Raw genomic sequence first — 18,547 nt, 5'->3', positions numbered from 1 at the left:
ATTCACCCTCTGCTACTAGGCTTTGATTATTTAATACTTTATTTGGAAAAATAAGGAATTTAAAAATATATTTTTTTGCATTAGAAACTTTGATAACTAGTAGTATTTTATTGCCATGGCTTGAATTTATTTATAAAAAACTGAAATATAGAATAGTGGAAAAAGTAATTTAAGCCTTTATTGATCATCAGGTTTGACATGTGGTAAGGATAAAAAAACCTATTTGGCACACCTGATGGGCTGGCTATATCATCCAGCTGTTTTGTTGATTTTTTTTTTCTTCAGTTTTGTTTTGTTTTGTTTTCAAGAAAGGCAAGGGGGAAAGTTTTTTGCTCAGGTTACAAAATTATCCCTGTCACAACCAAACACATATCACCAAACATAATGCTACAAGAACATAAATAGAAGCTAGAGGTAAAATGAATTGAACATCTCCTAGAAAAATGGGAAACTAATCTGCTGCAAGACAGACGTAGTAGCACCTTCTCCTTCTCCACTATCCCTTTGAATAATGGTGCATCATTTCAATGAAATCAGGCTTTAGCTGCTCACTGAGTAGCAGAGATTTCCACAAGCACAGGATTTGGAGAGATGTTCCCTTCTCAAACGGAACTAGTTTTACTTGACAGGTCACAGAGATAAAGGGTAGCATGGCCGTGCTCACTGAAGGCAGCTTTAGATAAGTCAGTGTGCTTGCAGAGATCCCATGCTACTCAGCTTCATGAAATGCCTGTTAGCTTGCCATGAAGCTATTCATCCAAGATCTCTTTTCACTCTGCCTAGAGTGAAAAGACTATGAAGTCTGTGGGAAATCTGATTATTAAAGTTGAATTCATCATCTTTGCAATTGGGAGCTGCTAGTGCACCTGGTCTGCCTCTTTTTTTTTTTTTTTTTTTTTTTTTTAAGAATTTATTCACAAGGTCTCTAAACTAATATTAACTCAGAAGGCAAAAGCAGTGCTGATACTGGCAACAGAGCTATTTACCCCTCCCACTACAGATCCTGCTTAACTTCCATGATCAAATTGCATTAGACTACAAGATAACATTGCAGATTTTAGATACCTCTAAAATCATCTTCCTTACACAGTCCACATCAATTAATGTAATTGATCAAGGCCAGACTATTCCATAAATAACACAGTCCATTTAACTAAAAATAATTTCAGTTCTTTCTTGTTAAAAAACAAACTAATGCAATCAAGCCTACTGAGTTTTGAACTCATTAACAGTTTTGGAGATATAGGTTGGGTTTCTGCTAGTTAGTCTAGCTGCAAAATCAAAGCAGAAGATGACAAATTTTGGATGTATTTTGTCCACACACTGATTGCTTCTGTTGAAAATAAATTATAAAAAAGTATGTTTTGGATGTGACAATAGGTAAAGACACAAAACATCAGAAGAAAAGACTAACAAATACAGCATTTTGTAAAGAATTTGTTTCATCTTATATATAGTTATTCATCAAAATTTACTGAAGTATTGTTGGTCCCACACCTATCCATGGTTTTTTAAGCCTTCTCTAAAAAAACAAGTTATTTTATTGACCAGGAATTTGGTGCCTGGATGCTCATTGGAAAGTCTTGATGAAACTTTGTCTTAGAAACAAATTAGTAGTATGGCCAGTGAAAAAAAAAAATTGGCATTTAATTTTCTAATCTATTTTACATTATTTCCCAGGGGCACCATGACCTTCACAGAAACATGGCTTTGTGCAAATATCCAATTATATGGTAGAATCTCATGAGTTGGACAGTTGGCCCTTTAAAGTTAGCCAACTTTCTAAATGGACTTTTTTCCTCTTCTGAAAAAGTCAAACCTAGTCTAAGTAGATGTTAAAGGACTCAACCATGCCATTAATTTTAAAAAAAAAAAAAAGCACAGTAATAAAAATATTTGGAAGTTACCATAAAAAAATAAAAAAAAAATACTTTTTGATCTTGGCAGTATCCCCCAAATTCATATCATTATCTAAGCTCTGTAAAGCAGTATGTAAGGATGCCAGGTAAAACCATCTTTCAATACTTGACATAGGTCCTTTATATCCAGCACCAAGAATATCTCCTCAGAAGTGAATACTTATCACAAAAAATGGCATTCATTCCTAATCAGACAAAATCTCTCAGGGTTGTATATCTCTGGTGCTGCCTTCTTATAAGACACAAACACTGTGAATCAAGAAGAGGATGGAGAATTATTGTCACAACTGGGTGAGAATCCCCCTTTAGGGTTAAGGTTACATTAAATGATAGGTTGAAATTAGTCACGTATAGATGCAAATGCATGGAGGCTCTTTGGGTTTTTTTAGTTGAGGTATTTTGCTCCACATCAGGTTTACAAATGACTAAATGATTGTAGATGACACAAGACTGGGAGTGGCTGATATGCCACAGAGTTATGCTACAATTGAAAGGGACCTTGACAGGCTGGAGAATCGGGCTGACAGAAACCTCAGGTGTCAACAAGAAGTTCAAAATCCTGCACCAGTAACAACCCCTTACACCAATATATGTTGGGCACCACCCAGCTGGAAAGCAGCTTAGCAGAAGAGGACCTGGCAGCCACAGCTGACATGAATTTGAAGAGCCAGTAATGTGCCCTTGCAGCAAAGACTGTGGGGAAATAACAAAATTGGCAAGGAGTATTGTAAACACACACTCAAGTGACTTACAGCTGGGGTGTCAAAAAACACATATATCATATTAATTGCTGTTTAGCCTTGTGTGTTTGACAAGCAGAACATCTGTGTTTAGATAATTTAGGCTTGTGATAGGCCTAGAGACACCCTATCAAACATTCTGGAGATTTATTCTCTGTTGCAAGAAAGATCAAGCACAGTGCTAAACTATGCCTGTGCAAACTCCTGATACACAGGCAAAACCAGCAGGTTCAGTGACCTTCTAGCATGGACCAAGCTCTACAGTGCCTGTACCTCTGTTTGTGTTCCTGGATGCTGTTCCCCAGCTGGTGGATAACAAAAATGAATCTACTCTGTGCATTTTGTTGATAATTTTATGCTTGTTCCTGAATCCTGCCTGTGTTGACACATAAAGGTAAAAGGTATCCTGGGCTCCTCAGACAAAGCACTGCCAGCAGGTCAAGGGCTGTGCTATACTTGGCTCTCGTGAGGCCACTCCTAGAGTGTTGTACTGAGTTCCCAGCTCCGCAGTAAAGGAGAGACATGGACATGCCAACCAGTCCAAGGAAGGGCCCCAAGGATGTTTAAGGGATTGGAGCATCTTAGCTGTAGGAAAAGATTGAGACAGCTGGGACAGTTAAGTCTGGAGAAGAAGAGACTCAGAAGGAATCTTATACTGTATGTGAATATCTGAATAGACAATGCAAAGAAAACAGAGCCAGCAGTGCCCAGTGACAGGACAGAGTTAGTTGGCACAAACTGTAACACAGGAGTTTCTTCTGAACATCATTTACTGTGAGGGTGACAGAACACTGGCACATGCTGCCCAGAGAATGTGTGGATCTCACTCCTTGCCTATATTCAAAACCTGTCTGGAGACAACCAAGGTCACCGGTTCCAGGTGGCACTACACAGACACAGAGAGTGGAACAGATGACTTCTAAAGGTCCCTTTCAGCCTCAACCTTTCTGTGATTTTGCAGTTCTCTGAAAAAGCCACTCACCTCTCTATTATGTGAGGCTACAGAGTGTGCTGACAAGAAAACTGTGAACTGATTTGATCAGAATCTCTTTTCATCAGATGAAGCTCTTTTCAACAAGATTAGTTGGCTTTGGTCAAATATTTCTGTTCATTTTTTTTAAATCCCCAAAAGATGTTTGTCTCTTTCTCAGTGCAATTCTATTAAAACAGGGTCGTCCGTGGCACTTGACAAGCCCTTAGCTCTAAACCTTGAAGGCTGTGGGACACTGAGGTATAAGTTAACACATGGAGGAAGTGTTGCTGAGACATTAGCTCATTTAGTCTGTGATCTGGGTGAAGGGACTGAGAGCTGAATTATCTTCACATCAGGATGTCCCTCTAGTTTATTCTTGCTGGTCCCTAACAGACTCAAGGAATTTAGTTTATCTGATAGCCTGTATCTTCTCATAATCCCAGCACTCTCATACTGTATGAACGTACAATGTGACAGCTATTCATTAAAGTTTTATCTTCTTTTGAATCTATCAATACTTGTGTCCATGTATTCCTTTCATTAATTGATGAGTCAATGGATAAAATCTACTGGGTATATATGTAACTTAATGTCTATCCTCATCTTTCTAAAAATTCTCTTCTCTGATTGATGTCCTGTGCTATTTTCAATGCACAGAGTTTCTCCCTGTATTTCTGATGCAGACTTATACCTTTTAGAGATACTCCTGTATCTCTAAAAGCTTCTAATCTCACTCTCCCTGGATGTCACAGTTACCTGTTTCTTCCCTCTTCATGCCAATGCTGTTTTATTTTACTTTCTGCTTTGTCTCTGTGGAGCAGAAATTCAGGGTTATTTCAGGTTTCTTTATTATGTTTTTCTTATCTTCCAGCCTTTTCCCACATGCCATTAACTCATTGTCAATATAGTTTTTCTAAAACTCATATTTTACACTACAACTTACTTGATAAAATATATCCAGTGGTATACAGTCATCCATCCAATGATGGATTAGATAGTGCTCTACCATCTAAGTCAATGCAACTTCATACTTCTTAGTCATCTCTTCCCCTTGATTAGACTTGACTCTTCCATGCCAGAAGAAATGCATTACATTTTGCTCAGACTGTTACAGCCAGAGTTTTGTGACTCCATTTTATATCAATCTGAAGCTGTCAGACAGGAAAGACAATTCATCCACCAACACCTGCTTTGAAGTTAAGCTCTTTGCTTTTCTGCATTGTTCAGTAACTTGCCTCAGCTGAATCATCTGTTTCCTCCCAAACTCTGATCCCTTTTCCAAAACTGATGGGGTCTGCATATATCTGTATGCTACATTAGTGTTTGAAGTAATCTCTCACTTTCTCTGAATCAAGGATAATTATGCCTTTCAAATTCTTTTCTAAAACCTACTTCTTTTGCGCCTCCTTTTACCAGTGTCACTTTCGAGTAATCTGCCTATTAATGCATCTTAATTTTTTAACCTCCTGTATCTAGAACTCAGATTTCAGATGATGTAATAATCTTTAAACCATTTATTTATGCATGTGTAGCCACATAATCTGCTTATGGCTAGTTTAAAACCTGAGCTCCTCTGGATTTGTTAGCTTCATTCTGAGTTAAACTTTCATTTCCTTCAAACTAGTTTTTATTCCCCTGCTGCCAGTGGCAGCGAACATCCTGCCTGTCAGCCTCAAACATTTTATGTGTACATTCAGGCTTTCAGTAAGGCAGTGAATCTGCCTGGGAGTCTACCTGAGCCCTGTGGAATAGCCTATTGATAACAATTCTCTAGTAGACTGCCCTCTGTAGCTCAATTCTACATTACAATTTAGGACTTGTTTTTGTTATTCTTGCATAAGAAAGTCATGGCACATGCAAAATGTAATAATAACCATGTAAAAAAAATCTGGTTTGTTTTGGGGCTTTTTTTTTTTTTTTTTTTTTTTTTGGAACTGTTTCCTTTGTGACTTTATAAAGATAACTGAATGCAATTCTTGAGGTATTGTGTGCAGCTTTCCAAAAAGAAAAAAATGAAAAACACATTGGATAAGCATTAAGAACTGCAAGTAAAGCAGTTCAGTAAGTGGTAGAATGGTATATCACTGAGGAAAAAACTGAGGAATATAAAAGTGAGGAATGAAATGCCTGCTTCTGAGTGTCTCTGTGAAATCAGGGATTGCAATAAAGTTCACAAGGTTTTTAATAATCCAATCATGTTATTTTTGTGTTATCTCATATAATAAATGTGGCAGTGGATCAGTTCCACCTCCTGGAATATGGACTCTACAGTGACAGGTAAATATACATGCCTCATTTGAAAATATTGAAATAATTCAGTTGCCATTTCTCACAGCCATCAATGCCTCTCTAAATAAGCAACTTTTTTTGAGATGCTGGGGCACAGCACTCAAGCAGACCAGAATATAATATGAAGATGACCTTGTTGCTCCACCCCTGTACAGCTGTAGATACAAGCACATTAAATGTACTGGTTTGGTAAGGCTAAATCCTTAACTTGTGCAGGCATCCTTAAGGGTAAAGTAACACCACAGGGCCTTTTTATGTATCTGTTTATGGAGCAAATATGTAAAGAAAGTAAGTGATGATCTCTAAAAGCAGGACAAAGGACAAATCTCTAGTATTATCAGAAAGTGATGAAGAATTAGAATGGATCAAATATGACATGGTTTACCAGAGTGAGTGTACATGAATGTGGTCTAGAGAAATTATTCATTGGATGGCAAAAAAAAAAAGTATTTTCCTCTGAAAAAAAGGAAAATAAGGAAAAAAATCTTTCTTTATGTAATTTTTTTCCTTTTGGGAATCACCATATTGAAATCCAAATTGAAATTTGTTTTAAAATTTTAATAAATTTAAATATTTTCATTTCAATTTTTGGTTTCAAGGACTTGACTTAACAGTCTCTTTCTGGGTGTTCATTTGGGATTTACTTTTTTAAAAAAAGAAATTTAAAATTTTTCTGAGTGTTGCAAATTCTGCAAGAGAAAACCTCCCAGTATCGTGTGAAAATCAATTCTTGACCTTTAACACAGATTTCACACCTTCGTAGATCCTATAAAGAACAGAATCTACCCACTGTAAAGGTATGTCATTGTATTTTTTGGCTCACCACCTCTTCACTGTGAATTGTTTTAAAAAGTCAAAGGGATTATAATTTCATATTACCATGTAAAACTGCACATGTATGTCTGATAGCAGCACATACATGTACATAGAGATCTGTGGCCTTACAAGTTCACTCTCTAGAGACTGAGGAAAGCAACATATCTCATCTAGAAAGGAAAATATTTATAATTTATGCATGTTTATTAATTATTTTGTTTAACTGCTTAATGCCAGCTTTATGAAACAAATTGCATTTATACCATTCTGATAGCTACTTAATTGTGCATGAATAATGAAGGCATAAAATCTTCAAGCAAAGCTGTGCCTTCAGAATTATGAATTGAAGCCATTTTTTCAATATCAAAGATTTTAGTAAGGGCAAATATTCTGCACAGATGGTCTTAAAGAAAGTCTGAGGTGTCACTGCAGGAAATTCTAAGACTATTTTTGAAAAGATGAGTAAGATAAGATATACCTTTTTTTTTTTTTTTTTTTTTTTTTTTTTTCTGTGCAAATTTCACTGGTGCAGTCTTCCACAATGCAATCCACAGACTGGATACAGAGATGCAAGAGGAAGCAGCACTAGGAAGATGTAAGGAATCCTGCATGTACATATGTATGATCCTGGGCGCGTTCTTAGCCAAAGGCTTACGGAGTAAGGATGTCAGGCAGCACCTCCAGCCAAGCTCTGGCTGGGGACAGCGGCGAGCAGAGGCTGGGGCTGGCGCGGCCGAGTCTGCGCCGCCACCTGGTGTCACCAGCGGTGTCACAGCCTCCTCCGCCACGGCATCGACCGGGGCGTGCCCTCCCTGGGGCGTTCTTCCCTTCCCTGCCTTTAACTGGTATGGACCTACCAAGAGATCGGATGAACAAGAAGCCCCCGCTGGCACGATGCTGTGCTTCCAGGTGTTTCCATGTGCAAAACAGCGATGTAATGGCTTCGTGGGCAACCAGCACTAGCAGTGAGAGTGTTCTCTGAGTGGTGACTGTACTGTGCCCTCCTCCCTCTGTACAGCAGTTTTAGTCATGACAGTTCCTCTAGCCTCACCTATGTAATTCCCTCTATATTTATTCCTAACCCAACATAGGAAGGATCTAATACCGTATGACCAGGAAACACAGTTCTAAGCCCCTTCCTCACCCTTGGGGACTTCAGACAGGTGGCTCAGGGTGAAGACAGGGACCCTGTGTAACACCACAGTCCAGCCAACAAATATGTCATATGCATTTATCCTGTGACTGAAAAAAATTCCCACATTTATTTCTTTATTTCCAAGTTTTGTTTTGTGTTTTTTTGTTTGTTTGTCTGTTTGTTTATTTTTTAAACCCAAGGGAAATGTGATATGCTGACAGTGACTGCAAGCACTCTAACCCAGACTAACTGCATTTTCAATAGTCGGGATAGTTAATGCCACTAATATGAGAAGTGTCAGTATTTAAACCATCCAGTGATCCTCTGATTGGTTTTTAAAAGAGTGTAGTGATTTGAAAATCAGTAATTGTACTGTGAGAAGAAGAAGGGAGGGGGCAGGGGAGAAGGAGACAAAAAAAGAGAATGAAATAAAAATTAAATCCAAATAGTATGTGTAACACAGTCTTTTCTTAAACAGGGGCAATCTTTCATTTTCACAACAGCCTGCTGGAATCCACAGACAACTAGCAACCACTGTGCTGTCACAGTGAGTCGCAGGGGTACAGGAAGACTTAGTGTTTAGAGGTTCATGTCCCTAGCACCTCCTTCCTGAGGTTTATTTCCAATGTCCTTAGATATTAAGAAAAAGGAAATCTTTGACGTAACTTAAAAAAATATCTACATTGGAGTTTTTAGCTTCAGAATAATCAGGTTTTTGTAATTCAGCCCACTCTAAATAAAGACAGACAAAAATGTATATTGTTACTGATTCCTTTTTTTTCTTACTGCAACCTGTAAATTGGTTTTATTCTCAACATAGTGAATATAAAAACATTGTGTGCACAATCAGCCTCCATTTACTGCAGTTCATTTCAAATCTATAGATTCCTTGCAATTACTAATTGCATTACAAATATTTGATGTATTTACCTCCTGGTTCTCTAGAGTCTACTGGATTCATATTTTATATTGTTAAATGTGTTTATTCAGTTTGGCAAAACAAATATACATTGGATTTTGTGCTTGGTAGGTGTTTTGTTATTAGGACAGAAAATTTTGTATGTGACATGACAAATCATTTATGGAACTCCTAATATGTCCTATTTTGTATCAGTGTAGATTTTCAACACTTTCAAAAATGAAGGCATTTAAGTGCAGGGTTTAACTATTGCATGTGTAGTGTTTTTTACTGCTTCACACAGGCTAGCTTTAAATTCTTCATTTGTATTCAACTTCTATACATTAAATTCAATTGAAAAATCATGAATTGCTGTGGAAAATAATCAAAATATTAGTAAGACCATAATACATTCACAGTCTGCTGTTTTGCTAATAATCCCTCAGAGTTTGGGCAGTGAGAGCTTTAATTTAGGGCCAAATCTTTTTCAAACACATACAGTCCTACACAGGTTAGTGCTTACGATTTGGTGGACAAGAACAGTGTTCATCTTGTTTTCCAGAGTAAAATGACTAAAATGAATATGCAACATTATGATATGACTAGACAGTCCTCTTTCTTGATCTTAACCAGAAATACTGAGGGGCTTCATGATGTCTGTGTCACCCTTATTTGATTTATCTAGTTGGGTTGGTAAGGATTTCCCAATGCTCTGCTTAGATGTGTCTGGTCAAAGGTAGACACCCACCTTTCTTCTGAAGACGGAAATAATACCTCCACTTAGCCTTGGGCCTCTGCACTAGGATGGAAAACCTCTAAGGGATGTTATACAGTGCTAGTGCTTTTTCACTTCAGAGAAGGTACCTGGAAGTTCTGGTGGACAGAATTCTTCTATTAGTAACAATGCTGAGTAACACAATAATTTCATCCTTGCCTGTTGACCTGGCCTGTCATTGAGAGGAGACACAGATATGTGGGGGAGCAATGCAGAGCATCATCTCTAGCCACCAAGTTGGGATCTGACAGTTAAGCATAATAAATTAAACTGTTGATGCACTCCTGCCACAGTGACATCCATCACAAGCCCACTTTAAAATGGGTATGACAGTGGCTATGTGTTTTTTCTTTACTGACACCAAAAAAAAAAGAAAAGGAAGCTTAGTTTATAGTTAAAATTGTATATTAAACCTGAAGATAACAATGATTAAGTAAAATTAATTCTGCCTGAAAGTGCAGTCTATGTATGCTTGAAGGGATTTGCTAACATCTGAAGGTAAGTTTAGTTGTTGTCATGCTTATCAGGAGGAGCATTCTTGTAATACTGTGGTTTTATTCATAGGTGACACTACCGTATGCAGTTCTTCACGAGACACAACTTGAAATATTTTGATAAAATGAGATGCTTGCGGAAACGATCAGCAGTGTCGTTCTTAGGAATCCTTGTTGTTTGCTTGCTGTTCATGAACTTGTACATTGAGGATAGTTATGTTTTGGTAAGTGGCGAAGAAGTCATCCTGGAACAACAAAACACTAAAATATCCCTAGTAAAATGGTAAATTGTTGAGGATAAATAACATCTGAACTATTTGGGTGAGCTGGGACCTTGTTTTTCAGTATACACTGCAAATCTCACCTCTGAATAGCATGCATTAAATGCTATTATAGAAATAAAATTATAAAAGAAAATTTGCACCCATTCTATCTACTTTAAGCTCCTTGCATAAATAATTTCATTTTAGTGAGTTTATTTTATGCTTTTCCTACTTTTTGTAACTCAGATTTTATTCTGATGGGTTCAGTGCTACAGCATTAAAATTAGACAAATGAAACCTAATGTAAGTTTATGATTTTGAAAAAAATTGTGGAAATATTTCTGCTAGGAATTTCAACAAATAAGCTTCTGACAGCATAGCATAACTCTACAGTTTATGTGTAACCTAGAGGTGTTTCAGTGCTGAATGCCAAGTGAGCCCTGGAGACTCGATTAATGGATTGAATTTCCAGTTCTTAGGAGATTGGACTGGGCCCAGTAAAAATCCATAGTGGTTGAAAACTGAATCTTTCAAATAGTGAAATGACTAAACAGAATTTGTTATATTGTGATATGACTAGATAGTGCTGTCTTGATCTTGAATTGAACAGGGACAGTGTGGATATTCCAATATTTTGAATGGTGAATTCTGATCTCATTTGCATCTGAAAAGAAACATAATAGTATGTCAAAAAATGTAATACACAAATAGTAAAATCCTTACATTATTTATCAGCACCATATATACAGTTATAATTATTTTAATTTAAAATATTATAATTATAAAATTATTGATAACAGTACTGTAAATATTTACAATATTAATACTATGCTAGTACCTTTTTAAGCCATTGAAATGATAGCTCATTCTTGTAGCATGTTACTCCATTACAGACATATTTCTTTGTCTAGCACAAAGGTTTTTCACTTTTTTATTTATTTAACATTTCTTGGTTATGATTAAATTTGACCTGGCTTATCACTTTTTTTTCCTAGTGGCATTTTCCATAATGTTTCTTCTCTGTTCACTAATTGCTTCAAAGTCCTCCAGATGTTTCTGAAAGTGGTTTTATTATCACTGTTAATGGTGTTCCTCTTGGCTTGTTTTTGAAATCTTTCCCTGTCCTATTTTCCAGCTCCCCAGATGGCTCCATGTCTTATTCTTAATTTCTCTTTCCCCACCCAACCCCCCCCCCCTCGCCCCCTTTAATAAATTCACACTCTTTCACTGCTTCTCTCATCACAGTCCTGGCATGTTTGCATTCATGCAGCTCTCAGCCAAGTCTCTTGCCAAGTCTCCTGAGAGTTCTTCCAGGTCTCTTGATACCTTTATGGTCCATCAAGTGTTTTTCAAGTGTGTTAGGATGTTGACTTTTCAGCGTATTTATTTAATTTTATTCTCAAACTTCCTAACCCTGTCTGACACCTCCAAACACACCATGTCTGGTGTGTTTTCTCTGCTGAGGTAAAAGATGAGCAATTTCACTGTCTGTGGTGAAGAGAAATATACTTGGGAAAAGCTTTTGAGCACAGCAGGCTAACCAGTTTCCCTCAGGGAATGAAAATCTGAAAGTCCTCAGAGCCCCAAAAGCTCTCTGAATTGCAACCAATCTCCTGCTGGACTAAGGTAGAGGAAAGACAACTGACCTGGAGTTCCTCCTCCCAGTGTCAGGCAGCAGGCTGTGTGGTGCTGATGTCTCTGGCACCAGATGTAACACAAGTGGTCTTTTTCGAAAAATTAAAGTATTAAAATGACATACATTTTGGTAAACCTTAAGAAGGGAGAAAAGAAACTTTCTGGTTTTGCTCAAAGGGTCTCACATATCCAGAGAATCCCTTCACTGTTTTCTACAGGGCATTTGCTGCAGAAATGGAAAGTAAGGGCCCACATGGCAACATAACTAAAGTATATTGGGTGGAGGATATGCAGTTATGCAGTACTGATACATGTGTATTAGAAAAGTAGTTTAAGGTACTTCATCTCCAATGTATGAACTGCATTTGATCAAGCATTTTGAAGACATACTAAGCTAAAATATACAAGATATCACAATATACACAAGGGGGTCTTTTACCTATTCAGAGTTGTAAGTGGATTGTAAGTGAAGCATGTGTTCTGCACTCTCCTATGTATACTAATCACTATTTTGGGCACTATGCAAAGAATGACACTATTGTAGTTGACACAGCATCCTTAGCAGAGCAAGGTGCCCTTCATAAAGGGTGGAAAACTGTGGCACTTCATCCTGTGGCACCCACATGAAACACCCAGCAAACACTGGAATGCAAGTTAGACGTCAGTTAACAGATGAAAGCCAAAACCATTCTAGAAAAAACTAGACAAGAAAACCAAGGAGAGTTAATCAAGCTCCTCAACTTCAATGACCTCTACATAGTCAGAGATAGAAGAAACAGATTTTAATATTTTGAAAAAATCCAGATTTCAGTTTTGCCCATCATTCAACAAAAGAATGAAAGAGCAGCTATTAAAAAGAAATGTTAGCCACAAAAGGCATTTATTAAAGAGGGAGGGGAAAAAGGAAAATTTTTGTGGTCAGTTTAGATATTTTCCTTGTTAAAATCAAAACATTTTCTTCTGACATTGTCTACTTCTAAATATTTTATGTAGCAAAACCTCAGCAGAATAAGTTTCCATTCCAAGACCTTATGAAACAAGGAATTTTGGTGCTCCATTCTGGAACCCATGACACAATGTTTTGTTTGCTTCTTGGATATTAAAGAAAGGCTTTTGAAAAAAGAAAGTTTTTGGACCAGCCTTTTTTCTTTTCCACCTGATATTTTTTTCATGGAAAATCTCCTGAAGTTTTGGTGTGTTTTCTTTCTAGATCATTAAGTTACATTTTAATCCTGAACCTGATCGTCAAACTTCCTCTCGTAATTTATGAGCAAATGCAAAGTGGCACATAAGCACTTGAGAGGAATTACTCAAGAGACACTGAAGATCAAGAGAGCATAACAGTGCAGGTAGATGCCCCTGGATGTCTGCCAAATATCTTTACTAAACCCAGAAGTGGATTATTTACTACTTCTATGCAAGAAAAACAATGAACTATAAATGAATGTAAGATCAGTTTACGAAAGATTTATTTGTGCTATAAAATACAGCTTTGACACATTTTTTAATATTTATGCCATTAAATATGAGCACTGTTTACTGTTTCTGTGGTTGTTTCTGTTAGCAGCAGTACTGTTACCGCACAATGCTCCCATTTAATGACGGATCCTGAAGTTTTAGTGCATAACATATTGCATACATCAGAAGAAACAAACTCATTCATACATGTGCCTGTCATCAGACAAAAATCAAACCAGATAAATTAAATAAGCATTCCTCCTTTTAAATTCAGTCTTCATGACCTGTTAGATATTTTCCCTTTTCCTAAGGACTGAAGAAGAGATTTTCCTTGAGGCCCAAGTGACCTTATGGGTAGGGCAATACTGATGAAGCCACTCTTTCCCTTCTGTGCCTTTACTATGACTAGGGAAGCCACTTGGAAGAAAAGGGCTGAAGAAGGAGGAAGGAAGAGGAGGTGTGGTGATTAATGTGCCTTTTGACTATGCTATCAAAAAGTGTTCTCCAAATTCAGAGAAACTTTTGCTGTCTGCATGATCACATGCATTTCTTCTTAACGCAAACCTGAGTCAAAGCTTCTCAGAAAAATGGCAAAATGAGCCAGGTTCCAGGATCTAGATTTGTCTTTCCTTTGCAGCAATTTTGGTAGATTTTTTAACCACTAGAAACGTTTTTTTTTTTTTTTTAATCTTCTGTGTTTCTACATCTATGAAAATTATCTGTTGCTGAGTGATGTTTTCTTATCCCTCTTTTGAATACCACAGCATTTGGCCAATACTTTAATTTTTGCTACCTTTCCAGAATTTTATGCAAAGTATTTTTTTTTCCTTTTACTGTAATCTGAAGGTTTATGGTAGATTTTCTGTAGCCAAAATGTATGATATTCAGTAATGCTTGTTGGTTTGGGGGATTTTTGTTTGTTTTTGTTTTAAATGAGGTGACATCTACATGCTTTCATGAAAGCTGAAACTGAAAAATGTTATTCTTGGAAACCTGCCTGTCCATGCTTCCTTTCTAACTGGCATTCTCTCTGTGTTTCTCTCTCTCTCCCTTTTTTGTTATTTTTGTTTTCCCACTAATAGGAAGGGGACAAGCAATTAATCAGAGAAACAGCCACGCACCAGCTCAACTCAGAGCGCTATGTTCACAGTTTTAAAGATTTGTCTAATTTCTCAGGATCTATAAACATTTCCTATCGCTACCTAGCTGGCACACCTTTGCCAAGGAAAAGTAAGTAACTGCAATTTGAATATTGCAAAATGAGGTAATTTAAAACAGCGTGAAATCCATATAGTCCCTGTGGTATTTCTATGCAAGAGGGGCTGAGTAAAGCAGTGATAGTCTCAAGAGATTTAGTGGCCATTCTTGAGTGGCCTCTGGTCCAGACCTAGCAGTAGTTACCCCACAGCCTGATTACCTTCTGATCAACTGCCTAACTTGTAGATGTCCTGCAGGCAGCCCCTGAATGGTCTGTGGGAGCATAATTCCATGGATCTCCTCCCAGGCAAAGGGAAGATGATTTAGAAAGCAGAAGCAAGGTACATGCTGGTGGTGTACTGCAACCACCCTCTAAGACCATACTGTCAATCTCTGTATAAGGGGTAAATCCAATCTTAAGTATGCTTGGCATCACATGGATGCACACATCAGGTCCACTATTCTGCCAGCCCAGCAGCTGCAAATGGACCTCCTTACTCCTTTAGATGAGCTAAAAAGGGAGCTGAATTGTGCTATTATTAGGAGAGTAAAGGAGGATTCTTCTCCCAGCCATCTGCAGATGGACTATTTAGTTATTCTTACTTCATACATGGTTCAAGACTTTCCTCTAAAAGTGAGCTATGGCCATACCTAGGCTTTAGGCAGGTGTTTTTTGGGTTCCAAATTAACCATTTCACATACATAAACAAGGCTCTGAAGTCCAAGCACAGAACGGAAAATAAAATAATATGTGAATTTTAGAAACCTATAAAGTCTGTTCAAATTAGATTTGAAAAATTTGGGGCTCTGTATGCAGTGTAAATGACTTCTGGGGGTTGTACTTCACTGTACCACTTCATTTTGAGCAGACTTAAGCCTCAGGGGGAAACCCTGAATCACTATCAGAGCAAACTTTAACAAATGACTATATTTTAAGAAAGTTGGGGTAGGTTCAACTTAAGTACACCCTGTCAATTACAAAGTCTTACCATTTTTTACATCAGTAGTTAGAAAAATAGAGCTATATTAGCAAATATCTGAAAAAAAATCCTGATTTGGAATGCTGGTAAAAATGCAATGGCAGTGTATACAAAAGAGCAGAAATTAAATTTCTTGTTTTATAAGATATATCTCTGTCTAGAATGACTGTAACAGCATTAAAATTATTTGTACAAGAAAGGAGAGAAGTTGTCTTCTACTTTAAAATAATGTCTAAATTGTAGGGTGTTCCCTGTAAAATGTTCCCTGTAAGTGTTCCCTCATCAGGATTTGATGAGTTCTGAAAAGGGGTTAGAAGAAAAACTACTAGCAAGGAAAAACTAGACAAATTCACCTAAAAATGAACACACTAGAAATCATTATCCATGCAAAATTCATAAAACTGTAAAGTTATGCATAGATGTAACTAGACTTTTAGAGGTCTTAAAATGATAGAAGTGCTGCATTTGGTAGTTCCTTGCTTTCAAAATATGGTGTGAATAATCCCCTCATAATCCCCTTTCTTTTGGCAGATTTACAGCCTTATCATTGTATATGTGGTTTTGTCTACACGGCATAAATGTACAGACTGCTTTGGCATTTGTCCCCATGCACTACTCCTGGCAGTAAACAAGTGAATGTTTAACACAATAGTCTCCATATGTCTATTTGCTTGCAATATCATACCTCTTAATGAAAAGGCAATAAAGGTCCTTTGTTGCATGCAGCTTCACATACCAAATTTCTCAGTCTTCACCATTCACAAGATTTATTTTATATAAACACAGCTCTGGATAATATCTTTGTGATAAAATTGCTTCCAATATCACTCAGCTTTTGTTTGAATTGTCTTTTGTACAGGGTATCTTACGATTGGACTATCCTCTGTAAAACGAAAAAAGGGAAACTACTTGCTTGAGACCATCAAGTCTATATTTGAACAGTCAAGCTATGAGGAACTCAAAGAAATTGCAGTGGTAGTACAACTGGCAGATTTTGACTCAGCCTGGTGTGAAGGGATGGTCCAGGATATTTCACAGAAATTTGCACATCATATAATTGCGGGCAGATTAATAGTTATTCACGTCCCTGAGGATTACTATCCTGTACTGGATGGCCTCAAGAGAAATTACAATGACCCTGAGGACCGTGTGAAGTTTCGATCAAAACAAAATGTAGATTATGCTTTCCTTCTAAACTTTTGTGCTAATCTTTCTGACTATTATGTGATGCTGGAAGATGATGTTCGCTGCTCAAAGAATTTTTTAACTGCTGTTAAGAAAGTAATTACCTCACGAGAAGGATCCTACTGGGTGACGTTGGAATTCTCCAAGCTGGGGTACATTGGAAAGCTTTACCATTCCCATGACCTACCACGCCTGGCCCATTTTCTATTGATGTTTTACCAAGAAATGCCTTGCGATTGGTTGCTCATCCACTTTCGTGGGCTGTTAGCTCAAAAGGAAGTAATACGTTTTAAGCCATCTCTCTTCCAGCACATGGGATACTACTCGTCTTACAAAGGAGCTGAAAATAAGTTAAAGGATGATGATTTCGAAGAGGAATCCTTTGATATCCCTGACAACCCACCTGCAAACTTGCACACCAATATGAATGTATTTGAAAACTATGAGGCAAGCAAGGCTTACAGCAGCATTGATGAGTACTTCTGGGGCAAAGCCCCCTCTACTGGAGACTTCTATGGGATTGTATTTGAAAAGCCCATTAAAATCAGTAAAATTAAAGTTGTCACTGGAACTGAAGATCGGCAAAATGACATTTTGCATCATGGGGCCCTAGAAGTAGGTGAAAAGATTGTAGGTAGTAAAAAAGGAAGACAATGTACTACTTACTTGAGACTAGGGGAGTTCAAAAATGGGAATTTTGAAATAACAGATGTAGAGCACAAAGTTCTGTTTGATATTAACTGCATGAGAATACTTGTTACTAAAAGTCAAAAAGAATGGCTGATCATTAAGAGCATTAGCGTCTGGACTTCTCAAACACCAAATCTATAAAGCAAGGCCACCTGAGAAGGTACAGAGTACATACAATCAACTGGGTCACAACTGGTGCCAATCCCCAGAAAAACAGACACTTCAGCTCTTCACTAGAGACACAGAATATCTGGGGAAATCGCAAAACAAGTAAAGCAATTTATTTTTTACCAGTTTGGTCAGGCAATATACAAACATTTATTTGTTGAAAATTTTGAATTTTATAGAAAACAAAAGGCTCTCAAACCTCTCTTGAGATCTGAAAACCCTTTTTTTATTATTATTTCTCTGTAAGAGAGATCATGTGGACTATACAGAACAACAAAAAATCCATCTTATAACTGCCAAAAGGTTTAAATCTATGACCATTATGTTGTGAAAAGAAATTGGATGGCACCTTATGCACATAAAAATTTAAAATCTTATGGTAGTATGCGTTTGTACTGCAGTTGGTAATGTGTTTCTTTTCCAGGCAGTTGTGACAAGGAGATCTGTCCTGAAACTGGCAGTTTACTTCTGAGCACTGTAAGAAAATAATGTGGCTAGTCATTGCAACTTCTTGTCAAAAGGGAATGTATAATGTTATAAATCTGACATGACAATTATGTAAAAAATAGATAATTGCATCTGGTTTTCTGTCTCAACAAATATCCTTTATTCTTTTTCCTGGCTCCTTTCACTGAAATGAGCACTATTTGGATTCTATATTACCTAAGGGACCAATTTATTCTCCTTACTTGTTCAAATTGCCTCACACCAAGCAAGCCTTCTACTTGAGCACCAACCTCAGTATCAAACCCAGGTACCTCAAGAGTAGCACTGCTCTCTTAGAGAGGCATCTTAACAGATCTCAGCTTCAACATTTTTTGTTTCTTCATGATATGGAGAACTCCCTCTGAGAAATTTGCAGATAGCTGAATACTACAGCATGGTTTCCAAGGATGGTCATACCTTCCGTATCTACCTGTCCAATTCATGCA

General features: G+C 37.3%; 1 protein-coding gene across 1 annotated transcript; it reads left to right on the top strand.

Moving 5' to 3' along the window:
• The first annotated feature begins 7,305 nt into the window (after positions 1 to 7,305).
• MGAT4C (MGAT4 family member C) lies at positions 7,306 to 18,199 on the top strand. Its single transcript, XM_053943214.1, has 4 exons — positions 7,306 to 7,332; positions 10,110 to 10,263; positions 14,478 to 14,625; positions 16,432 to 18,199. The coding sequence occupies exons 2-4, from the start codon at positions 10,123 to 10,125 to the stop codon at positions 17,586 to 17,588; spliced, it is 1,446 nt and encodes a 481-aa protein (XP_053799189.1). The 5' UTR covers positions 7,306 to 7,332; positions 10,110 to 10,122; the 3' UTR covers positions 17,589 to 18,199.
• The last annotated feature ends 348 nt before the right edge of the window (positions 18,200 to 18,547 follow it).

Source organism: Vidua chalybeata, chromosome 5, assembly GCF_026979565.1.
Source record: "Vidua chalybeata isolate OUT-0048 chromosome 5, bVidCha1 merged haplotype, whole genome shotgun sequence".
Lineage (NCBI taxonomy): Eukaryota > Metazoa > Chordata > Aves > Passeriformes > Viduidae > Vidua > Vidua chalybeata.
Note: the sequence above shows the minus strand (reverse complement) of the source record. Positions and strands in the feature narration are given on the sequence as shown.